The following is a 27,406-nucleotide window of genomic DNA, read 5'->3' as shown; positions in this document are numbered from 1 at the left end:
CGACTGACGTATGTTTTCTGCACTAGCCAGTCCTTTAGTATCTTTCTAATCATACATCAAAACGACTCTGCATAAGGCCCTGTGTATTTGAGTTTTACCACATAATAAACACAAGCCGCCTTATGCAGAGTCGTTTTGACATATGATTAGCATCATACTAAAGGTCTGACTACTGCAGGAAACAAATGTTAGTCGAACTCTTTAGTATGGTACTAATCACGCGTCAGAAAGATTCTGCATAAGGCCCAATATGACTCAAAACCAGTCAGTATTTGACAGGAAAAAAAAATGTGCATTTCTTCCTGATCATCCAAATATGTTAGTTCCAGTTCATATTCCCTATGCACTGACATATGAAAGACTGATTTTAATTCTTCGCGTAAGAAATGTGACATTGAAAACACACTAAATAAATTTTAAGTTATTAAAATTTTCTAGGTATTTCCAAATAAGTAAAAATTAAAAATCACACATATGAGGAAAGATACGAATAAATGTACGAAATGAAATTGTATAGTCATTTCACATTTATTGAGTTGATTTTAACGAGCCTATATGAGACTAGAGCTACTGATTAACGTGGAATCCGAACCACATGAGCTCCCGCCGGGAATTGAGCCCAGATCCCCCACGCAAAAGGCATGTATGCTAACCGCCTAGCCATGGAGGAGCTCCTCATTTCACATTTGTATCTTTCATGTTAAAGACGGGCGATAAACACACATGAAGTGAATAATTAGGACCAAAAACCCAAGAAGACTAGACCGAGTTTCCAGTGCGTTTAACTGATGCAAATGATCAACTCAGATAACCGAATGTTGATTAATAATAATAATAATAATAATAATAATAATTCATCATAAAACGCACGTGATTTGGAGTTCCTCCGTTTCTTCCCACATTTCATTCCACCAATTATTCCATCTTCATTTACTTCCCTTCAACATCCGACTCCTTTAGCCTAACACACATAAACGTGGGACGATAAACTAAAAGATTTCATTTTTTCTTCAATCATCATTTACTTGCCTTAATCATCTATCTCTCTCAGTCTAAAGGAGATAACGTAGAACGTTACACAGTGAGATTTCATTTTCATTTCATTCTGAATCTGTTTATGTCACAAGGAAAGCTAAGTATTCCATCCAAGAAAGTTACTATTAAAAAGGCTAGTAGATATTCGATTGATATTACTGTGACTTGAATTTACATTTTTTTTTTTTTAAATATAAATTTTGTAACAACTTTCGATGCTATAGATCCAAATCCTTGAGTTTACTAAAATTATATAATTCGATTCAGTGCAGTGACGGGGTAACGGAGCCAATGTTTGAGAATAAATATTCTCTCATGTTGAAATACAAAATGTCCTCTGGAATTTGTAATCATGTTACGTAATACGCATGGAATACTCGAAATATTTTAAATATACAGAAAATAATTTAAAAAAAAGAAACTTCAAATTTTCAATGTAATAAGAGGATAGTATGAATGTTTTGTGGCATTTTATTAAGAAGAAATGATTATTCACATCTTTACATTACACATTGTATTAACACTCAGAAATAAATACGCATCCCACCGTCTAAGTACATAGAACGAAATATTTAAGTGTGTTCATCGGTTGTCAACTTTCATTTTAATGTCTCTCATTCATCATATACTGCAAAATCCAACTAATAATAATTAAATTTATATCTATAATGCACTTCTACCCAAAACCATTTTTGTTGAAATTATCAAACAAATTAGTATATATATCATTGATTGTTTTTTAACATTAAGCAGGATCTTGACAACAGTAAACTATTTCGCTAAGCGTAGTTTGGAACTACTACAAATTACCCAGAAACTTTAAACTATATATTTGAATCTTACAGTATTTTGAAGGAATTTGAAATGAAAAATGAAATGAAATCTTTGAGTTTTACGTCCCACGGTTATGCCGGCTAGGCTAAAGGAGACGGTGATTATGAGAAATGAAATGGTGGAATGAAGAAATTGGGAGGAAACGGGAGAACCCCGAGAAAACCCACGCACACGGTGTTTGTCCACCACAAAGTTCATTTGGCGGGGGTTGGGATCGAACCCGGGACCCCAAGCACCAGAGGTGAACGCTCTACCACTGAGCCACCGCGGCCCAGCTAAAGGAATTTGAAAAATGAGTGGAATACTAATACCTAAACAACAATATGTACAAAGCATAAGTAACAATAGGCGAACATGAATTACGCAAAAGCCTGTAAATAATAAGAGTCAGTGGTAGTAACAGTGATGAGCAAATTCGTTTCATAAGATTATAGAAGCAGCACGATGCACATAAAAAATGGTAACACTGTAGGTTGCGATGCAATAGTGTAATCAAAGCACAAGCGAAGTACATATTGCGTTCACTATTAACCATTCAGAAAGTACTACCTTACCAACACCACTTTACTAATTTATGATATGCCTTTTACAGAAGCAGTGAGTGTTTAAAAAATTACATAATGTTAAAACTAACACTTTATATATATATATAAAAACTAAAAGTACTCACGTGTGCTATTCCATTTACACCATACCCGGAATTTACAAAACCCTGGAAGAAGGAGACAGAATAAGTGTATGGAAAGAAACACATGCAAAAAGCATGCCAATTAGAAAAACAATCTCACTTCACCAACAGTGCACCATTATGTACAAACTTACATATTTGTTCTGCTCTTGTTTAGTAGTTAGAGACAGATGATAAATGCAAATACTATACAATGTATTATTTTACATATTTACTACTATTTAAACATTGCCTGGGTGGAATAATAGTTTATAGAATGTTTTGCATTTGCTACTCTATGTACACCAAGATACAACCTATAATTGTTAAGATGAAAGAGTTTCACCGGCAAACTGAACTAGCATGTTTCCTAAAGATTATTTATACACGTTTGTTACAACAAAGAAAGTACCAGTCATTAATTGCATGTACAAATAAATTATATACGCTATGTGATCAAAAGTATCCGGACACCTGGCTGAAAATGACTTACAAGTTCGAGACGACCTCCTTCGGTACTGCTGAAATTCAATATGGCGTTGGCCCACTCTTATCCTTGATGACAGCTTCCACTGTCGCAGGCATACTTTCAATCAGGTGCTGGAAGGATTCTTGGGGAATGGCAGCCCATTCTTCACGGAGTGCTGAACTGAGGAGAGGTATCGATGCTGGTTGGTGAGACCTATCACGAAGTCGGCGTTCCAACACATCCCACAGGTGTTTTATAGGATTCAATTCAGGACTCTGTGCAGACCAGTCCATTACAGCGATGTTATGGTTGTGTAACCACTCCGCCACAGCCGTGCAGTATGAACAGGTGTTCGATCGTGTTGAAAGATGCAATCGCCATCCCCGAATTGCTCTTCAACAGTGGGAAGCAAGAAGGTGCTTAAAACATCAATGTAGACCTGCGCTGTGAGAGTGCCACGCAAAACAACAAGGGGTGCAAGAACCTCCAAGAAACACACGACCACACTTTAACGCCACCACCTCCGAATTTTACTGTTGGCACTACACACGCTGACAGATGACGTTCGACGGGCATTCACTATACCCACACCCTGCCATCGGATCGCCACATTCTGCACCGTGATTCGTCACTCCACACAACGTTTTTCCATTGTTCTATCGTCCAATGTTTACGCTCCTCACACCAAGCGAGGCGTCATTTGGCATTTACCTGAGTGATGTGTGGCTTATGAGCAGCCGCTCGACAATGAAATCCAAGTTTTCTCACCTCACGCCTAACTGTCATAGTACTTGAAGTGTACCCTGATGCAGTTTGGAATTCCTGTCTGGAAAGATGTCTGCCTATTACACCTTACGACTCTCTTCAACTGTCGGCGGTCTCTGTCAGTCAACAGACGAGGCTAGCCTGTATGCTTTTGTGCTGAACGTGTCCTTTCACGTTTCCACTTCACTATCACATCACACACAGTGGACCTAAGGATATTTAGGAGTGTGGAAATCTTGCGTACAGACTTCTGACCCAAGTGACACCCAATCACTTGACCACGTTCGAAGTCCGTGAGTTCCGCGGAGCGCCCCATCCTGCTTTCTCACGATGTCTAATGACTACTGAGGTCGCTGGTAATGAGTACTTGGCAGTAGGTGGCAACACAATGCACCTAATATGAAAAACGTATGTTTTTGAGGTGTCCGGATACTTTTGATCACATAGTATATTATATATATATATATATATATATATATATATATATATATATATATATATATATATATATATAGGGTGTTTCAAAAGAACACCGACAACGTTTGGGAGGTGATTCATGGCACCAAGATAAGACAAAAAGTAGGGATGCGCACGAGACAAGATTCGTGGCTGTCTCGTCTCGAAAATATGCTGTAAAAGTGATGTCTCAACTCGAGAACTATATACTTCTCTATTGGAAGAGCCTTGTCTCGACTCGTCTCGTGCGCATCCCTAACAAAAAGTATAGACCAACCTGGGTGCACCAATGCTTCCTTTCGGAGTTACAGGCTGCCGAAAACATGAAAAAATCAATTTTAAAAGTTCATAGCTCCAAAACTATGGAACCTACCGTAGTCGGGTCAAGACTTCACTTAGGAACTATTATGCGCCCCTTCCAAAAGTGGGTGTTTCCCTTCCAAACAATTTTTATAGAAAGTGTTTACCTTCGGGCATCTAATTTCAAGTCTCCAACTACCTCCATAATAATTGTTGCGGAAGTACCACAGGATTCTGAAACTTGGATATTTGGATAGGGCACATATCAGTTCCTAAGTGAAGGCTTGACCCGACTACGGTAGGTACCATAGTTTTGGAGCTATGCATCTTCAAAATTGATTTTTTCTTGTTTTCGGCAGCCTATAACTCCGAAAGGAAGCATTTTCCAGCACGGGATGGTCTATACTTTTTGTCTCATGTTGATGTCAGGAATCTTTTCCCAAACGTTGCCGGTGTAGTATTGAAACACCCTGTATGTATGTATGTATGTATATATATATATATATATATATATATATATATATATATATATATATATATATATATTATATCGCTTTGCTTTTATGTCCTATTTTACCATGGGATACAGGAACATATTAAAACTCTCAACCAACAATGTCACAATAAAAATATTTTGCCCATTTGTAAAATCCTGTGTAAACAAATATCCTTACCACTCCAACTCCACTTAAAATATCGCAGACCCATATTCTCAACTTGTTGAATTTCATTGACTACACTGAGAAAAATCCGTTCTCCGGACAGCAGTATATTGTAAAAATATACGAAATCGTCTTCCTTACTACAGCATGTTAGTTATGCATATGCTACATACGCACTGCCCTTAGGTGTTGCATGATATCTGACATCTAACAGTTTTTCGTATATCACATACATATACTTATGTTACATTCCTCGGCTACATGTTATATACATCCATTTGTATGTCAGATCCTGTCTGTCTACATTGTTTTACATGGAAAGTACGTATAGATGGAACACTTATACGGAAATTATTATAAAACATGCGTTTTTAGTTATACGTCTGCTGTAGGTTGTCCAAAAACTACAGGAATTATGCACGTAACCTATCTTTTTAAGTACGCCATCTACATTTTTTTTTTCTCTCAAGGTATTTGATTGGGTGTTCATATCCAGTTTATGCAGCATTATCTATCACAAGTTTCGTTATAAACAATTTTCAGAAAAAAATGAGAGATTAGTTAGTAATCAAACCACAACAAAAATAGTGCCTTCCCATTAATAGTCGCTAATTACTTTCCACCAGTGTTCGATCTCCGGTGAGGTATTTGCCTCAAATAAATCGTTCGGATCCACACGGAAGTAATAAATACCGTTCCATATAGTTTGGGCACTGAAAGCTGATATTATTAATCAATCTATTATTTTTCAGTATACTTCATTATTATTTTTTGTTTAGATTGTACCAAAACCAATTGCATCACACTATTATTTGTTTTCATTCTCCTAAAAATAAATAAATAAATAAATAAATAAATAAATAAATAAATAAAAATAAAAGATCGCATGACGTAGACCTTGTATATATGAAACTTACTCGACTTATGATGTTCTTTCCTCAACAAGCTCCATAAAGAATTGCTAACAATTTTATTACTCTAATGTATTTATTTCTTTTAATTAAAATTCTGATATACTTTTAATATAAGTTATCAGCAAGGGAAAAAGAAGACTTCGAGAGTTTGTTATAAACAGAACATTACTGGGATACCAATAACATTCAGCTTACTTATATTTCTTAGCTTGTGCACAGCTTCTGCATAATTTGTATAGCCCATTATAGCGCGCGCGCGCGCGCGCGCACACACACACACACACACACACACACAGAGAGAGAGAGAGAGAGAGAGAGAGAACTTCATCAGTTATATTAAGGTCAAAAATCATTGTGTCCCTTCCTAGGTTCACACGAGAACATTTTCTTTCTTTTTTAAAAAGAAAAATAATAATAATGGTCCACAGAGGCTGAGAGAGACGGTGCTGATGATTATAAATGAAGGAAATGGAAGGAAACGGAACAAACGCGAAGAAAACAACGCACAACATGTCTATCCATCACAAAGATCACTTGGCGCGAGATGGAATTGAACCACAGTCCCAACGCATCAGAAATGAGCGCTCTATTAGTGAGCCACCGCTACTCCCAGAGAACGAATTCCTACGTAATATTAAATTTGGGTTGACTGTGAGTTGGAAATGTATGCACTTCTACCAGCAGGGAAACAGCGATGGCTCTGTTGTAGAGATCACTTTTGGTGAGCTAGGTGGCAGGTTTGATTACAGCTCGCTTTGTGATGGACAAACTTCTTATGTGTGGGTTTCCTCGGGATCCTCTAGTCTCCTTCCACTTCCTTTGTTTCACCATTCCATCCGTTATCATCCTCAGCTTCTTCTTCTTTAGCCTCAAGCATAATCGTGAAACGTTAAACTAGATACTATATGTACAAAATTTGCCCACTTTAAGTGATTACTTTCTATGAGAAAAATCTTATAACAGCTTTTTCCATGATTATTTTGCCTGGGAAATTTTGAGCTTTTATGAACATTTGAACTTTAATGAAGAACTATTAGTACGTTCCACCTCTCCCTTCCAAGAAGAAGCATTTAATTATTGTTTTCTGAGAAAGAAAATATAAGTAGTTCAATATTCAGGCAATAGATCACACGAGAAAAAAAAAAAAAAAAAAAAAAAAGCAAATAAGTGGACGCAATGGATTTCGTAGTTCGAACAATTTGTATGTGGAGCTATTTGGGTAGTGTTGTACGCCAAAAAATGTTTTAGAGAAAATTTAATAGTGTTAGTATACATCATAACTGTTCTGAAAATCTAACACTTGGACTTACTGGGGCAAAATTATCATTTAGAAATCATACATAAATTAAAACTCCAAAGAAACTTCACTTTTTTTAAAGCTACGTAGAACAAGTGTGTCTACTTGTAAACATAACATTTTCGAGGCCACCAAAGTCTGAGCGGGAGAAAGTTATCCCTAAGTTCCCTAAGTTATCCCTAAGTTTCGTACTTCAAATGTATTAACACAATATAAAACCAAAAATAATAAATTACGTAAACAATAAACTTTTATTATCGTTCAACTACCTAACACCACACACAAAATGACCACTTGTAGATTTAATTTTGTAAACATAGCTTATATTAGGTTTTAATAGAATATCTGAAGCTCAGAATAAAGTGTTTCCCGTACGGTAAACGAGGTGTAAGCAATAAAGTTCGTATAGGTGCCTTCCATTTCAACTCAGGCAAAAAATAAATAAATAAATAAATAAATAAATAAATAAATAAAAATAAAATAAATAAATAAATAAATAAAATTGTACCATCACCATCTCAGATATTGTTGAAACTTTTTTATAGCAACTAGACATGTTTTTAAGAGACCCAAATTTTTTTCGTTTTGCCGAAAAAAGTTTTCCCGACAAGTAATAGGCCATCAAAGGTGGGGAGTACAATGTATGAATTGCAAAAGACATGGAAAATAGTCAACTTCGGAGTCCCCCCCCCTCATTCAGCTACGGAGACAGGTAGAGTTACAATTCTTGTTGTGGTATGTACATAGGTATATAAATAAACTATATTTTATTATAGTTTGGTTTGCGCATGCGCATCTTTTTGTACATAAATTAACAAATGAAGGTCAGTTTATCTGAAAACTCGAAGTTTGCGAATTATTTTCGAGCACTTGCGGTTCGAATTTTAAAATTCTGTTTTCACGGTTAGTAAGACCTAGTTACCTGCTTTCCGAAAAAAAAAAAAAATGTATCGCTTCTGTGTGCTACCGTTTCGTCGCAAAAAAAAAAAAATCGAGAAATTATAAAATTTTCAAAAATCGCCATTTTTGGGCACCATTTTCTCAAAAACACCATCTTTTAAAATTCTGAAATTTTGTCAGGTGGTTCAACTTTACATGAATAATAAAGTGCCATTCTCGACCAATGCTTCATGGATTAACTACAGCCTTTTGAACTTAGCGAAGTTTCGTTAACTTTGATGTCACAGTTAGCAACACTGGAAGCAACAAAAATTCAATGATTTGATAATGTTTGTGGTTCACATTCATTAAATGAATAATAAAGGCTTTCCTGACTGTTTTTTTTTAATCAAAAAGGAAAAAAAAATGAAATCTTTAGTTTTACGTCCCACGGTTATGCCGGTTAGGCTAAAGGAGACGGTGATGGTGAGAGATGAGTGAAATGGTGGAATGAAGAAAGTGGGAGGAAACGGGAGAACCCCGAGAAAACCCACGAGCACGGTGTTTGTCCACCACAAAGTCCACACGGCGCGAGCTGGGATCGAACCAGGGACCCCAAGCACCGGAGGTGAGCGCTCTACCACTGAGCCACCGCGCCCCCCTTAATCAAAAAGGCTCTCTGAAATAGTAAAATGAGCCTCCCCCTTTCTTCTCCGTTTTTTTTTAACGAAGTAATCTGAGATGGAAATTACGATTACGAAAAAAACAAATTTTAAGTTTACTTACTTAAAATGGTCTTCGGAAACAAAATTTCACTGATTTTTTTTTTTCCACATGGACCAACCATTTGCTTGCTTGGTGTCTTCTTCGCTAATAGCATGTAACCATGCAGATGCTCCAATAGGTGTTGGTACACTCACAACTCCTCCATAGGTGGATCCAGGGAGGCGATTGCCCTCCCAGAAGAAGAAACTTTCTTATTTTACATATAAATAAAACCCATCCCAGAGTTTGGAGCTCTTAAAAGTAGCTCTAAGTAGCAGTATTACACCCCCCCAGAAGTCCGTCCTGGATCCGCCCCTTCGTAGCACATTGTCGATAATCATAAAACACTTATTTTCTCTCCTCTTATGCTCTTCTGGAAACCTGTACCCTGCTGAAGGTCCATGTGGAAGCATAAACAGCACTTCAAGTTTACGTACTTAATGATTTATTCATAATTCTGCTACGCACCACTGGTTATCATACGTATATGCAAGGGCGTCGATCCTGGAGAGACCTGCGCCCCCTATTGTACTTTTGAATATACAATATTTGGCATAATTTGAATGCCCCCCAATTTAGAGAGAAATAGGCGCCTTTGCGCATATGTATTTAACAAAAGTTCCTTTTTGCAGACTTCTTAAATCTGCACTTTGAATTGCGGAAGCTTGATTTTCGGGGAAGCATGAAGTTAGTTCATGGTGACCAGGGCCGGATTTGGCATTTTGGCGCCCCTAGGCCCAATAATTCTTTCCGCTCCCTAGTCTGGTTAAAGTTACTTTCCTAAAAACCTTTATTAAGTAATTATATCAGGCCTATATGTTAATTGCTTAAACACCACTCCACGGTGCAATTTTATCATTGCAAGTTTTTTAAGGAATTTACTTGGTTCTGGACTTAACAAAATACCGTTAATGTATTAACAAAAGATTGGTGAATAACTTTGGTTTTGTTCAATTTAGCCATTTGGGCAAATAAATATAAAAAGCTAGTAAAAAAATAAGTAAATAAGCAAAAAAAAAAAAAGCCAGTCCTCCCGTGCTTGAGATCAATGTTGTAACGAAGTTGATGCATAATGCTGAAAAATAGTTCAACTTTACCAACAATTATTTGTTCCAATGAACTTCAAAATCAGAATGCTTTATTAGCCTGATCTTTTTTAATCAATTAAAAAGATGTTAAGTTATAGCTATTTATTTTTATTTCTAGATATCTTTTATTTTTTTTTTCTTTCGGCCGTGCGCCCTCCGGGAGCTTGCGCCCATAGGCCCGGGCCCACCGGGCCTATTGGGAAATCCGGCCCTGATGGTGACCCGTTACCAAAGGTGACTTCGTTTAATACCAGTTACCGGACGCATACTTTCCCATTCTTGCTTTCTTTCTTCCGGAAGTTGTCGAATTCAGTTCCAGGCAACAAAACGAGAGTACTTGCCTGGAGTTTGTACTTGCACTATACTCACGAATTTTTCTGCGGTTTTAATACTGTGTATCTGTTTTCGCCTAAGATTATGCCGCGTTGCCCCATTATTTACTTCCCCCCCCCCCCCCAATACCATCGCTGACACCCTAGCATGGCCGGTTTCACTGCAAAACCACTGCTTTATCGGACCTGTCTGCATCTCGAACATCTCAAAGCGATTTTCTTAAGTGGGATGCATCACCATCAGAAATCACTGACACTGTTTGGGAAATTGTAGACACTTATCTTCACGTATTGGAACCTTTCTCTATAACCTATATTTTCGCTTATCTCCCAGTATTTTTTTTAGAATCTTGTCTATGGCTATGGGTGCATGAGCCGAATCGTGTGTTTTGTCGTCGCTTATTACAAAATAAATAAATAAATAAATAAATAAATAAAATAAAAATAAAAAAAATGTCAGTTGTTTCATATTCCGGTCATAACTCTGAATTTCACTTTGCAGAATAACAGTCCAGTTTTCAACGAAGTCCACATGAAGTAAAATAGAATATGTATCTTGAAATTTTATACGATGCTTTTCGGTAGCAATTAATTCTCTTTGGATTTTCTTGATGTAGTAATGAATTACAATTCTTACGGTTAAACCAGCAATGTACGATACGAAAACAGAAAGTTGTACAGTTTCTTTTAACGAGATCATTGTTTTCCCATATGGCATACACTGAGAAAAAAAAATTGTAGGTGGCGTACTTAAAAAGATAGGTTACATGCGTAATTCCTGTAGTTTTTGGACTTAACGTACAGCAGACGTATAACTGAAAACGCATGTTTTATAACACTTTCTGTATAAGTGTTCCGTCTATACGTACTTTCTGTATGAAACAATGTAGGCGGTCAGGATCTCACATACAACTGGGCGTATATAACATATAGCTGACGACGGTAACATAAGTATATGTATGTGATATGCGGAAAACTGTTAGATGTCAGACATCCTGCAACGGCATGATGTAACATCTAAGGGGAGTGCCTATGTAGCATACGGATAACGTATGCTCCGTACTTATTTCTATAGTAAGCAAGAGGATACTGTATATTTGTACAATGCCGCTGTCCGGAGAACGGATTTTTTTCAGTGTACGTAACACTTTAATTTTCAATAGGATCAATAATTAAAGACTCCACACATTCTTCCACTCCAGGACATTCACCACATTCTTGAAGAAGACAGCTGTCATTTTCTACGGATCATACCACTAAAGGAAATAGGTCACTCATGACAACTTCAATACAGGTTGCACTTTTGATTTGTTGCAACGCAGTAGCAGTAAACTTAAAATTTGCACAATACACACACACTCACACACACATCCCTCGCAGGTTGCGGACTGACCCACTTTAGTCGAATACTATAAAATTCCGAGTGATCCATTCTTATGCTGGGATTGTTCTGTTTAAAAAGTCCGTAAATTTCTTTGATGGAACGCGTAAGAAAATGTTTCGATTTTTTTTTTTTTTTTTTTTTTTAACTTTTTGTCCTTTTCGATCACTGTAATGACATCGAACTTAATTGAGACTTTGTCTGGAGCATTTCAAATCATCACTGAGGTAATAGTTCAGGATTTTTATGTATCAGAATTTATTGGATGGCCATTTTAACTAAACTTAAAATTTGTGTGTTTCGTAATCATAATTTCCATTTTAGATTACTTCGGTTTAAAAAAACGGAGGAGTAGGAGGGAGGCTCATTTTCTATTCCAGAGAGCTTTTTTGATCAAAACAATAAAAAAATCAGTCAGGAAAACCTTTATTATTCACCTAATTAATGTGAATCACAAACATAATCAAATCATTGCATTTTTATTGTTTCCAGTGTTACTAACTGTGACATCAAAGTTAACGAAACTTCGCTAACTTCAAAAGGCTGTAGTTAATCCATGAAGCATTGGTCGAGAATGGTACTACTAGGTGTGTTTATTATTCATGTAAAGTTGAACCATCTGACAAAATTTCAGAATTTTAAAAGATGGCGTTTTCGAGAAAATGGTGCCCAAAAATGGCGATTTTTGAGAATTTTACAATTTCTCGAACTTTTTGCGACAAAACGGTAGCACACAGAAGCGATACTTTTTTTTTCTTCGGAAAGCGGGTAACTAGGTCTTACCAACCGTGAAAACAGAATTTTAAAATTCGAAACAGAATTGCTCGAAAATAATTCGCAAACTTAGACTTTCCAGGTAAACTGACGTTCATTTGTTAATGTATGTACAAAAAGATACGCATGCGCAAACCAAACTATAATAAAATATAGTTTATTTATATCCTTATGTACATACTACAACAAGAATTATAACTACCTGTCTCCACAGCTGAATGGTGGGGCTCTGAAGTTGAACATTTCCCAAGTATTCTACACTTCATAAATTGTACTCCCCGTCTTTGATAGCCCATTACTTGTAGGGAAAATTTTTTTTCGACAAAACAAAAAAATATGGGTCTCTTAAAAACACGTCTAGTTGCTATAAAAAGGTTTCAACAATATCTGAGATGGTGATGGTACATGCTCTGCCTGAATTGAGATGGAAGGCACCTATAATATTTTTTTTTCTTCCAGTTTGAATTAAGTCAATCCGTACAACGCACACGACTAGAACCAATACAAGCCTTGTACTATGCTGGGTTTCACAACATACACTTTTTCCACCAATGGAATACCAGTTCGAAAACCGAAACCAATGAAGGCAACCATCCACAGATTGAACATAGGCCTCATAAACAGTGAATGTTGAAAAGATGCTTTTTTTTAATTGTAGAATCTACTACAGGAAAGCAAATGTGACACGTGACTAAGAAAATCATATAAAGTCAGAAAAGTGAAGATGTCAGTTTTTCCCGGCATTTCAGGGGGGAGGCGTCATCTTAAAAAGTCGCTTTTTCTACATCTCTATGACACATACACACGATATTTCATATATTAATAAGGATAATGAATGATTAATATACCCAGAACTTGCTGGTGATGCAAATTTATTGAATGATGGTTTTGTTAAGACACCTTGCTTAAAGAACTGCTAAAATAATTATTCACATTTTGTAGAAATACCAAACACAAAATAACATACACTGGTGAAGGAAACTATCTGGTTTCTGACATAAATGATGAAATTCTAAAATCTCACATACAGTAATAGTCTTTATAGAGAATTGCGTTTTATACTAAGAAGCGGACTAATACACAGGCAATAAAGAATATGTTAACCACGTCACACATTATTTAAGGCTCAGATATGAACCGAATTATTAAACAATTGTTTAGAGAACGAATCTTGTTTTTTTTTTTTTTTTTCTTCCTTAAATTATCATCCTCTTAAGTATTCCAATTGTGTTGGTATATTATTATTGTTATTATTTCGAAGCACTGTGCACAAAATCCATATTTTCACGTGCGCAGCTAGCAGGCAAGAAAAAAAGAAAGAAAGAAAGAATATATTTCACTAAGAAGAAGAATCTTCTACTGTCCAGCAAGGGTTTACTAGGTCAAGAAGTGGCGCAACTGTATTTTCTTTCCCTTCAATGTTAGTAACTAACAGTACTGCGAACGCTGAATTACCGTTACGTATAACCCTTGCTAGAACCGAAATCACATGAACGAGATGAAGCACAATAGCACTAAGCATAGAAAATATGAGGCTATGAATAAACAGTAGCGATCCGTGAAAGTGGGTGATTTCCACAATAACCACGTTCATTGGAATATTAAGATCGTATTATTTTCTTTTACTTATATGCTTTTCACCAATGAAGAAGCGAAAAGATGAATCTCTAATACAATGTTAGGTAATTTAACAAATGTTTAAGTTCTATGTATACATTAATATCGACTTTATCGTCGCTTATATGATGTAGAGACGTAAGCGCCATTTTTTAAAATGATATATTTCAACTGAAGACTCTTCAAACCTTACTCTATGATCTGACGAAGTGGCGTAACTCAATCTCTAATAGTTTTTTCTTCAGTAAGACATGTTCAACTGACATAAACAACACTCTTGTATTGATTGTTATTTTACGTAAAGACGTAAGCGCCATTTGTGTTGCTTACGTCTTTCCGTCATGTAAAATGTGTAATATAATTGGTTGTTTCGTTCCCTGGCACTATACAATAAATGCTACTAAGATTGAATTTTATTCAGTGACAATGCCGCTTTTTATGCGGTATCATTTGTTAGCCGGCTATTACAAACAAAATAATAATATAATAATCCGGGAACACTTGAAAGTTGAAGATTTTAGAGATTATAAGAGTATTTCGGAAAGTATATGTATTAAATCTCTGAGAGAATTTGATTCTGGCATTAAAGTGGATTGTTCGATGATACGGGAGGTAATGATAACCAAATAAGGCTTATCAGGGATTTTCGTAAAAACAAGTCACCTCAGTCAATATTATAAGAAGCAATCACTAAGAAGGAATACATTTGGTGCACTGAAACACACACTGCCACAACTTAATGTATCCACAAATATCGGTCGAGAAATACAATGATTTAATGCACATGTATTGAGGACAAACGCCTGTCAACCGTGACAAAAATAGTTACGGTTGTCAAAAATTTCGTCAAGACCTTCCCTATTTATAAAGGAAGGCAAAGGCATCTGATCAATATTTTAACATTATTATTTTCATTTACAATTTTTCAAAACTAATAATAAAATTTGTAATACACTTATTTAAAAACAGTCAACTCAATTTGTACTTTGATTACATAATCAAAACGTAATATTGTAGTTGTTAGTAATGTAGACTATTTTACATCAATTCTTAAATTCCTTCACTGAGAAAAAATATGTATATGGCATACGTAAAATCGCATGTTACATTTATAAATCCTGTAGTTTCTGGACTTAACGTACAGCAAACGTATAAATGAAAATGCATGTTTTATAATATTTCTGTGTAAGTGTTCTATCTGTACGTACTTTCCGTATGAAACAACATAAGCGGTCAGGATCTAACATACAAATGGACGTATATAACATACAGCTGACGAACATATATATATATATATATATATATATATATATATATATATATATATATATATATATATATATATATGTATGTATGTATGTATGTAGCATATATATTTACTATTCGGCATTTTCGAAGTTTCTCGTCAACTCCTTTTTTAAGACAGAAGAGGAAATATTCCGTTCTCATTAAAAAGGTGTCGGTATGCCATACTGTTGCGTACCACCAAAAATAAAACACTATATGATATTTTATTTATATATATACCAACTTAGGTGTACAAACGCTTCCTTCTGGTGCTATGGCCAGCCGAAAATTAGTACAAAAATGCAAAAACAGCCAACTCCAGAAGAAAATGTCGGATCGAAGTCGGGTGAAAGGTAATGTCTATTATTTTTAGCCGTAATTTCATTAATAAACAATTCGATGTGGTGCAGAGGCGGCACAAGGTTGACTTCCAAAGAAATAAAAGAATTCCTGGGATATTTTATCAAACATTGACAGGTAAATTAACTACAATTAAATATGATATTTCTACGAACAAAGGTCGCAGGATGTAGTCCAACTTAGAAGAACATCGTCCGAGTTCGAAAGAAGAAAGAGAGAAATACGCATATTTGACTAATCTGTTTCGTCTCAGTACAGAATTGGCTGTAAGAGAAAGGACTGAAATGACAGGAAATCCATAACATTCAATTTTTATGCCTTCTAGGCTAAGGAAGACAGACCACTTACTGCTATGTGGGTAGCGTATACGACTTTGGCATAGGAGACTCGATTTCAATTCCCGGCGGGGGGCATGAGATTCGGATCCCAAAGCTGTAGCTCCACATATCATATAGCCTCGCTATCAAAAAGACGTTAAACTCACATCCGACGCAATAACGCATGAAACTAATTATTGCGAAAAGTCATTAAATGAAAATGTAGGAGAAAACAGGATTATCTTAATAAAACTCACGTGTACGATGTTCATCACGAATCACGAACTTTTATGGCCTGGGATCGAACGAAGTTCTCCCTACACTCCGAGTGCTCTATCACTAAGCCACTGTGCCCCCACTTTGGACGAACATTATGATTCTGATGGGCGTACTGGTCTAGTAAATACTGTGTATTTTAAACCAATGTACAAAATGTTCAGACGGTCAGAATATGAAATTCGTAGAGATTCCTTCATCAGAAAACGGTAAACAGAGCTCTTCTAAGCCAGCTATTCTTAACTGGTGAGAGGCATCTCTCCAGAGGCGGGGCACGGTGGCTCAGTGGCAGAGCGCATACCTCTGGTACGTGGGGTCCCTGGTTCGATTCTCGGCCAAGTTAGTTTGTAATTTATCCTGGTAAGCCTTCTCGGGGTAATCTCGTTTCCTCCCACTTTCTAGTTCTACCAATTATACCTCTATTCTACCAATTAGATGACTTTCAATTCTACCTCTATATTAGTTTTCGGCTAGCTGTCCACAGACTTTCGCATTTGCTCGGTCTACGGCCTCGCATCTCTTATGTACCAGCCTTTGCATCAACAGTGAATTTCGTGCATTTGCTCTTCATATTTCCTGAATTAAACCAGATGAGGGCTTCGCCTCATATCCCCGCGTTTGCTCGGCCTACAGCCTCGCACCTCTCAAACCCACAATTTTACAGAATTTCAAGCTTATTTTCTTATTTCAACTGTCTAAAAGTCAAAATTTTGAATCCCCGCCTTTTAAATAGCATGGGAAATTCTTCATCCCCTTTAGACACCTTAAAAAATAAAAATATTCATTTTTGGCAATTTTTCTGTGGGTTAGTCCCGGAAGGCTACAATCATGTCAAACTTCATCATTCTAATCCTGCTGGAAGTGCCAAAACATTTTGGGGTAGATTATCCCCATAAGTATTTTTTTTTCATTTCCCATAAAACCACTCTAAAGTTGGAAATTTTTATTTTTGGTGATTTACTTGGGTAATGCTAACCAAAACGTAAAGCATGCCGAATTTCTAGTTTATATTCTAAGTATCTAAAATATGAGATTATAGATTTAAAAAAAAAAAAAAAGATACATTTAAATATCATGGAGAATTTCTTCATCTTCCCTTTAGATCCCCAAAGATTTTTTTTTTTTTTTTTTAATATTCGCTTTTGGCAAAGGCTACAATCATGCCAAATTTCAACTCTCCACGTCAACCGGAAGTACCGCTTTATTTAATGTCAGTCAGTTCATGTAATTTTATACATAGGGTGTAACAGAAACGTACGACAAAATTTCACAACTGGATTTCTTATGGATAGACAAGCAAAACAGTTTATATGTCAGAAAATGCATCGTTACAGAATTATGGCCATTGAGCCTTTGATGCTGGGAAATAGTCATATTCTGGTTACCCCTTAATGTGACTCAATTTAAACCTCAAGCGCCCACCCCTAATTAAACTAGGAAGATAATTTTGTTATCAATGTATTTCTGATGGATGAACCTTTCAGAATTTGGAGGGTACCGCGGTGGACGGGGGACGGTAACTACGTGTTTTTTTTTCTTCATCAGGACTTTGGGGATGATATTCCTTCTCCCTTGGGTGTACACTTATAAAATGTGGTATGTTAAGCAATAAAGTATTCCACTATATGGTACCCCCAAGGGTGTGTCGTAATCATACCTACTTGCATTCTTGGCTCTGCTGATGCACAACATTGTGTTCGTGGTTGTACCGATTTGAACAAAATCGTAGACTCTCACATTGCGGGCCCAGGTGACACCCTTAATTATCACAGTCATGATTCATACATCGTTGAAAAGCTTATGGAACACAGATCCCAACAAAGTCACATTTGCGCAATTCCCTTTATATTCGTAGAAGAAGTCTTATGTGAAGCCGCTCTGAAAGTAAATGTAATTCACATCAAAAACTTGTCCAAAATTGCTCTCCACCCTCCTCCTCCATATAAGCAACAAGTACACATACAGGGGTATTAGCATATAGTGGACTACTTCATTGATTCACATACAAATTTTTACGGTGTGAGTGTACCCCCAAGGGGGAAGGAATTCTATCCCCAAAATCCTGATGCAAAAAAAAAAAAAAAAAAAAAAAAAAAAAAAAAAACACGTAGTTACCCTTCTCTGTCCGCCGTGGTACCTCCCACATACATGGAATACATATCAACGGAAAACCTTATATTTCGGGAACACATTAATACGAAAATTATTTTCCTACCTTAACTAGGGAGTGACCTATTGTTTAAATTGAGTCACATTAAGGGGCTACCAGAATATGACTATTTCACAGCATCAGAAGCTCAATGGCCGTAATTCTGTAACGATGCATTTTTGACATGTGACTATTTCACAGCATCAGACCAGTGGTCGAAGTGAGACGAGACGGTATGCAGTGGTATGCCATACCGCCTCTGGTTTCTCAATGACGAAAGCACCGTTTCTGGTTTTCCAATGATTAAAACACACCGTCACTGGAAAGTAGATATTCCTTTAACAAATTCATTTTTATATACAGTAATTGACGAATAAATTTGCACGTAAAAAGGATTTTACTTCATATGTAGAAATAATTTCTAAGTTAATAACGTCGATATTTTTATCCTTTTCCTACCTTTTGTTTTTAAAATGAGGTGTCTTTAAAGAAATTAATCTATATTACATTTTGGTGTGCCATATTGAATTTTCTTTCTTATGTATGTGTATCGTCTTGCCTGAATGCATATAAATGTGTTTTGAGCATAGGTGGATTTAGGGGTAAGTCGAGTGAGGGGGTCCGGGAGTTTTCCAGCAGGAAATTGTTTAATATAAAAACTCTGTTTTTAAGCGTTTTCGTGCATAATTCTCTATAATACAACATAAGGGGATTTTTTAAAAATATTTTTTAGAGAAAGTTGTCGGCGGGGATCAAAGTCTCTCCATATCCTTAAAATGGTTTTCAGTCATTATGTAAATGGAAATGCAATCTTTCAGGCAACATACCCTCACCGTATTTCAACATTTAGATAGTCTTATGTCGAGTCAAAATCGTAATAAAACATACCACCTGTGCTTACACGGGCGGATCCAGGGCGGGCTATAGGGGCTATAGTCCCCCCTTGACCCTCACTCAGGTATGCACGGGATAAAATGGACTTCAACACTGTTTTACACTGCGTAAAGCGGCAAACTATGGTTTAGCCCCTCCCTTGATCATATCCTGGATCCGCCACTGTATATATATTCGAACACTGCATCAGACCGCTCAATGGCCGTAACTCCGTAGCGATGCATTTCCAGACATATGATCATATGAACTTTTCTGTTTGTCAACCCATAAGGAATCCACCCCTGAAATTTTCTCGACCTTTTTCTTACACCCTGTATATATGTTGCAGCGGGTAAAGTACCCTTACCACTCCCTAGAACTTCCCTAGGAATGAACTGTAAGCGTAATCGGAAACGACCAATATTAATATTGAATTTACATTTTTCGGGGTGAATGGGACGAATAGTGACATTCCAGATACCATGGTCCAGATACCGAAGTCCAAGTTCAGTCCCAGCGGGAGCAAGACCTTTCTAGGGGAACGACATGACATGTAAAAATAATCGGAAACGACCCATATTAATGTAGAATCCATATTTTCTTCTGATCGCTGATATGAATAATGACGCTCTGAATACCATCTGAATTCGAATACAACCTCCACTGATTGGTGAGATACTCGTAGAACCCTTCACTTTGGAGGTAGGGAGGGTGGGGTAAAGTAATCGAGAATGACCGATGTTAGTGTCAAATCCACAGTTTACTTACCGTTGAAATGAATAGTGACACCCCAAATGCCTTTAAATAAAGTTCGGCATAGGGAGTAAGGAAGAGAGGGAAATTAAATGGCCAAAATTACCGATAATGGTGTCGAATCCACGGTTCTCGGGTTCGCTGAAGATACTGGTCACAGTTCCGATTATATTTGTCCGAGCTTTAAGCAAGAACGGGTATGCCACCTGGTCCATAACAGCACCGAAGTCGTTTCTCGTACATCTCTCTATGTAAAGTTGTATGTGTATCTATATATGCATATTCCACCATAACTCTGGAACGCTTGGAGAAATGTCAACCAATTTTAGTATAGATCTGATTTGCAATGTGATGCAGAGTAAGACACGTAAAAAAGAAAGAGGTAGCATGTAAAAATAATCGAAAACGATAGATATTATTGTCGAATTCATAATTTTCGGGATCACTGATATGAATATTGATAATCGCAGTGTTGTTTTAAGTCCACGTTAATCCTCTGTCGGCATGGTGAATGAGAAGGAGTGAAAAATAAAATATCCAAAATTACCGAGAACAGTAATTTGGATACAATCAACAGTACCAAAATTGAATCCATAGTTTTCGGCATCGGGAAAAAGTCTGACCCGTTTAAGTAATTTGTGGCGCACAGTACCAACCGCAAGGTGGATTTTTTTTTTTCATGCCACTTAAATACAAGTTTGTATTCTAAGGGGAAGGGAGTTTAAAAATGTTATACTAAACGTAGCGAGTATCTTACGGATTCTTATTACAATTTTAGTGAATGCGTATCTTAAGGAGGAGGTGTATTGAAATATTTACCATAAAATACAGGGTGGCTCGAAAGTAGGTATACACCGCTGCATTGGTCAAGTATAATATTCTAGTTTAGAAATGTATTTGCTTTAACTGTTCCGGGCTTAGGTTATAGTACTTTAAGAACTAATAATAAAAAACTAGGTCCACCTGTTTGATAACAATAAGAAATGGCATAAAATACGGGACGGGACTGTATGCCTACCTTTGGGCTACCCTGTATGTCCGTGCGAATAACGGACATTTCATCTAGTCTTTTACGTAATTATGAATTGAAAGTTCCCTCTCTGTTTACACTTATCACATATATAATGAGACGATAGTTTTAGAAACTACTTCCTTTTTTATCCTGTACTTATAGGCAGTATTGTTCGCTTCTCCACAACATCTAATAGCATTTTCATATTGTTTCCTTATTAGTTCCATCCAATTCATATTTCTATTCTTCATATAAAAGTTGTTTTGAAAATGATACGATAGGCGCCTTCCACATTAAAACTTCATATGCAATTCAACACTAAAACTATAACTTCATACTGAAGCGTAAATGTTTATACAGGAAACACTGAAAATAATTTTTTACATCAAACATGACTGCATTGTAACTGAACTACATATTATACAGTGTTCATTACAGGAAATCACATCAGCGTTCAGATAACTTTTAAAAATAATGTACTCCGATTGTTTTAAAGATAAAGTTCGTAAGAAATTGACTCATTACTTGAAAATAATAATAGTAATAATACAAGAGCAATAAAAGTGACTACGAATCATACTTTTGAGCAAGTCGTTTTCTGTGACTTGTAAATTTCCCCACAGCAAAACAGAAAAGAGAAACCAACACAAGAAAACTCAAAATGTATACTGTATATGTTTAAACATTACGTTTTGATTTAGCCACTGACTAACATTTCAACGCGAAGTGCTGTAATAATAATAATAATAATAATAATAAAAACTCTCAAATTGCCAATCAAAATCCCCATTTTATTTAAACATTCATCTTTCCGTCCCTGTATAATGTAAGTTTTTGGAAGTTTGTTGTTGATCTGACACTCCATCGAGTCGAAATAAAATTAGTTGGCGGGTTGGCCGTCTACGCAACGTAATTTATCGCAACTTTTGTGTGTGTGAACTGCACCTGCATTTGATTCCAAATAGATGAAAAACTGCGTGACAAAGACGGGAACAGAAGCCCCAAGGCTTTTCCTGAGCTGATTTGGCTCACCTGTGCCTACAATCGCAACTTCTCCCAAACCTCGAGCTCATTTCTCTCTCTCTCTCTCTCTCTCTCTGCTACAACGTCAATTCCCCTCCTACCAAAACAGTTCCAACCATCATCCGCGTGCGCTGTTGCCATGTTGAAGCTGGGTCGAATCTCTCCTCGTATTGATCGGGATCGGCACACAATGAGACGGACCGAGAGTCAGTCACGTGACTTAAGCAAAACATCCCAAGGGAGCAGGACGCACCACTGTCTTCCTTGGCTCTGTTCGTTCGGATTGAATCTCACCCCAATACTACCACTACTTCACATTTCACTACTTTGGTTACAAGATCTGTGGGGATACGGACATCTCCAATCACAGGTCCCATCGTCGAGTTAAAAGACCATTCGTCTCGTTTACGCAAAATACTTCAAGAATAGTAGCGGAAGATGCAGTTTACATTCGAAATGACGCAAACCACTCTTGACACGTCTCCGCATTTTTTTTTTTTTTTTTTAATCTCTGTTAGCGTAACAGAAGTCTTATCCACATACAATGTCTTGACTCAACACGTACAGTTTATGAAGGTCAACACTACGCGGACATGTGAACAGTGTGTGTGAAGATTGTAAATTCCATACAAGAGATTTCATAAAGTTAGTTGTAATCTGAAATTTTAATACTGATAATTGCATTTGACCGCTCAATTTATGAATGAACATGCTTTGGTATTTCACTGTTCAAGTTTTAATGAACCCATGCAATAAGTGTTTGCGATATTTAATACTTAATCCATCTTACTATCATGGAAATAATCTGCCACTTTGGCAGGTCACTGGCCGCGCAAATTTAGATGCTACTATATGCAGTAGTTATACCAAATTCTTCGTCTTGCTTCTATTCACATTTTTTTAAGCCCTTTGATTTTCTTCCACAAGTAATGCAGACATTCCTATCTTAAACTTCCAAACTCTTACATCCCTAGAAGAATGTTTTGATATTACGTAAGCAAGTTCTACTTTGTTTTTACTGAGATAATAATCTAAACCAAAGTTTGTAGTATGCTTACATGTTACAAGAAACAACAATACTCGCAAAAAAGACGGGAGAGGGAAGGGACGACATTTTATATTGATACTGATCATGACAGTGCATACAGGGAAATGTTGGCTGGTTGGAGATTTGCGTTCCTTCAGAGCATCGAGACTACAAGTATATGAGCCATGGACACAGCTTAACGTGGGATACAAGCCACAGTCTCCCAGTGAGAATCAAACCCGTCTCTCCAGCGGCAAGGGCACGTAGATGTGCTAAGTATATAGCCACGAGGAAACTTACAAAAATGTAGTGTTCGGAGGACTGAAGGTGGTTCTTCAATTATTTCAGGAAGTAATATTATAGCAAATTCCTTGGCATGTATTTCCTTTCTGTTGCTACAGTTCGCTTCTAAAGGTCAATATTTGCTAAGAAAAATGGCAACACTGAATTATTTTGAACTGAAAAGTAATAATAACAATAATAAAGGTGTATTCCTACACATGTTAAAGAACACCAATCTTATTCTTAGGACAGCAACAAGCGAACTTTGCAATCATACATAAACGTCAGTTACGGTCGGTGCTAACGACTTACGGCTCACGTGCAGGTTTGTCACGTGGAAACCGTGCCATTCATGCTTTCAAACAGGGGCGTTATTTAGGGGGAAGGGAGGGGCATTTGCTTCCCCCTGAATTTGAGATTTATATAATTTTATCAATAGAATAGTAGTAAGTCAGTGAAAAACGCAAAATTTTACGCTACTGCTTTCAAACTGCGATCAACCAAGACCCTGCATGGTAGAGGATGAACATTCATCTGATCGTAGTTAAATTTAATCTAAACATTATTTATTTATGTATTATTATTGTTATTGTTATTATTATTAGAGTGCCTGTTGCTCTCGATTCTTATGGCGTAAGCAATCATGGATTTAGAGCAACATATCTATAGTAGCTACGCAGGGGCTAGAACAGACAACTTCTACTTTATGTAAAACAACGCTCTAGAACTGGGTTTCTCACCCTGTGGTACGTGAGCCGCTTTTGGTGGTACAATCAGCTTATAGTGGTATCAATAATGAATGCCTGTGGAAAAAGTTGAGAAGCCCTGCCTGCTCTTGAGAATTAACCCAGAACTCAACAGATAAATAAAAACTTTCAATTTTAACAACAGTATGTGTACGTTGCCATAATTTTTTGATCCAGAATACGGACAAGCCTTAAAATGGCGACCCACCAAAGATACGGTTCCCAAACACAGAACAGATATTTTGAAACGTTTTACATAAAAATCACCTTTTGGGGTTGTAATGCTGAAAACACTATTGGAAACTGTTTTATACTCTTTATCATTAACGCAAATATAATCATGACATTAAATTACGTATATTAAATCTAACCAAAAGAACCCTGGAATAGAAAAAATGAGCCACTTTTTAAAAACAACCCATTTGATTAATAGTAGCTAAAATATATGATGAAAAAAACAATTCTTTTCGCCCGAGATTTTAGCGATTTCCGACTCGAAAATTTTCGGGCAGTTCCAAAAACTGTCAAATACGGAAATTTTCCTATTTTATGCTTTGTACGATACGGACACGGGTCCAAAAATACAGTCTGTACAACATGCGGACATATGGCAACCTAATTGTGTGTTCCCATAAGCAGAACAACAAACAACAATATAAGATGTTGCGTAAGTGTTTTTTTTTTTGTTGTTGTTGTTTTGTTTTGTGCTTACTTACGTAGTACTTGAATAAAAAATGTTCTAGCAGAATAAAACCTATCGATTATTATTGACAACGAATGACACTTTTTAGAGCCAAAAAAGTTCGTTTCTCTCGGAAGCTACGAGCGCGCGGGAATTTATCTTGAAGTAGGCCTATGCAATCTTGTCCAGCACCATGCCTACTATCGATAGATATGCATCTCATATATGAATATTAAACGAAGTTGAAGACTAGATTATAACTTTGGTTTACACCTCGATAACTACACAGTGCACTAGCGTTCTGCTAATGTAAGAAAGATAATCTTGACGGGGTTATATTTATGTCAGTTTCATCTTAATAGCGAAACGTGGCTATCGCATATCATCAATTTGTAAGTCTACCAAAAAAAAAAAAAAAAAAAAACTCGATTAGAAAATTACGCATGCAAATTTACACTCCCCTACATAATTTTGTTGAACTCAGTGAGATCCATTGATTGGTACTGTCCCACCTTTGAACTTTTTTAAAAAAAAAAAAAAACTATTCTTTCTAAAAGTAGTCACAACTCTGCTACAAATTCCATAAATAATAAATACACGATTTTCTTTGAATATCTGTACTTCCACCCCACTATTCACTTCTCCCATCCCCTAAGAAATGGAGAATAAGTAAAAGCCAAGCCGAGTTGAACCGAAATCAGTAGCTCCCGGCATGCGAACCTGTGGAACATGGCCTCTATCGTCGAACCGAATTTGCTTCTGTCCGAACCCGGCCACCAAATATAATGATTTTTATTTCTTACATGATGGGCTACTTGCGCATTGAATTCCGTTACATCCGGCTAGTAGCTACCGAGAAATAAAGCACCACATGAAGAGCGAGTTGCGCCGAGCTAAGCCGATCCTATCCCTGGCCGAGCCTGGCCACCATATAACTTTTTTTTATTATTATTAACTTGGACATGGTCTGTTTCTCTAGCAAATTCGGTTTAGATCAGACCAATGATTGCCGAGAAATAATATACCACATATGCATACACTTGGAGTGAAACTGTAAGTTCCCGTATGCTTAAGTTAGGAGCTAACAAGAGTAATAACAACGGTATGAGATTTTAGTGACTGATTTTTTGCATTCTAATCTGACGAATTCCAAGTTGGAATGACAAACAGAAAACACTTACCAGTTACAACATTTTTTTTTTTTTTTTTTTTTTTTTGCGTTTTCTGCTCATCATCAAATTAACATTAGTTTGCCGGAAATCCATGGGGAACACTCCAAACTATTGTCTCAAACTGCATCACATTTTATAACCGATATTCGTGTCTCATAACACGTGTTTATGGATAACTGAAATTAAAATTATAATTTTACGTCTTTATGATTCTGAATGAAATGATGGAATGAAGAAACAGGGGGGGAACGAGAGACCCCCCTACATGGTACTTGTCGACCACTTGATATGAGCTGGGATTGAGAAAGGGGCCCCAAGCACCAGAAGCGCTTTATTACCGACTCACTGCGGTTCACTCCTTATGGACAATTACTAGGATGCTTCATTATTTAGTCTTCAGTCGCTAAATATCTGTTTTTGTGAGTGTCCAGGTTTCCAATCCATACGTCAAAACAGGTACAACACATGCAAAGAAAGTATTACGCTTTATGTATATTCGCACTTGGCTTTGCACTATGAACGTGCTCCTTCTGAATGCTGATTGATTTTGAGTTTTACGTCCCGTTCAGCAGCGAGGCTATATGAGACGTGGGCCTACTGATTAACGTGGAATCCGAACCACATGAGCTCCCGCCTCCTTCTGAATGCATTCCAGCCGAACTTAATTTGGTTAATTTCTTCTTTATTGGTGCCATCTACAAATATAATTTGTCCCAGACATACGGATTCACTTCTTCTAATTTTGTATTTTCAAATTCAATATTTAACTTCTGCAAAATTGTTGAAGATTACCTTTATCTTTTCCATATTTATTTTCAACCCGACTTGCTTGCTCATATACGAAGAAGACTGAACAGTTTTGAGCCTAACACAAACAAATACACAAGAATACAAAAATCACGTTTCATAATAGTACAACCTTCGTTAGTAACGTGAACATGGTTCTAAGGAATCCATTTTGTCTTTGACAGGTCCTTGACTGAAGTTAAGTCAGATGTCATAAGCTGGCAAAATATATAAAAGTCGAGTACGGAAATGTCAACGTCCGATATTCACCAGGATATGATCAATCTTTTAGGTAAATCTGACCTCCTGGATATGAAAACGATGAATGCAAGAAATTAAGCATGGCAGGAAGAGCGCTGAAGATGAACAGATGTCAAGGAGACCATTGAGTACTTCCACCACGGAAAACATTGCCACCTTACTTGA

At 36.7% G+C, this 27,406-nt stretch overlaps 1 protein-coding gene across 14 annotated transcripts in view; it reads right to left on the bottom strand.

Moving 5' to 3' along the window:
* Ssdp (Sequence-specific single-stranded DNA-binding protein) overlaps positions 1-27,406 on the bottom strand; it is a 690,704-nt gene that overhangs the window by 438,719 nt on the left and 224,579 nt on the right. For 12 of the 14 annotated variants that reach the window (XM_081762329.1, XM_081762326.1, XM_081762331.1 and 9 more), the window contains exon 5: positions 2,540-2,581. The exons of the other annotated variants lie outside the window; for them this stretch is intronic. In XM_081762329.1, the coding sequence (XP_081618455.1) occupies positions 2,540-2,581 (42 nt within the window). The remainder of the gene's footprint in view (positions 1-2,539; positions 2,582-27,406) is intronic. 14 annotated transcript variants of the gene reach the window in all.

Source organism: Thermobia domestica, chromosome 6 (genome assembly GCF_964235325.1).
Source record: "Thermobia domestica chromosome 6, izTheDome1.hap1.1, whole genome shotgun sequence".
Lineage (NCBI taxonomy): Eukaryota > Metazoa > Arthropoda > Insecta > Zygentoma > Lepismatidae > Thermobia > Thermobia domestica.
This window is presented reverse-complemented; position numbering and strand designations above follow the sequence as displayed.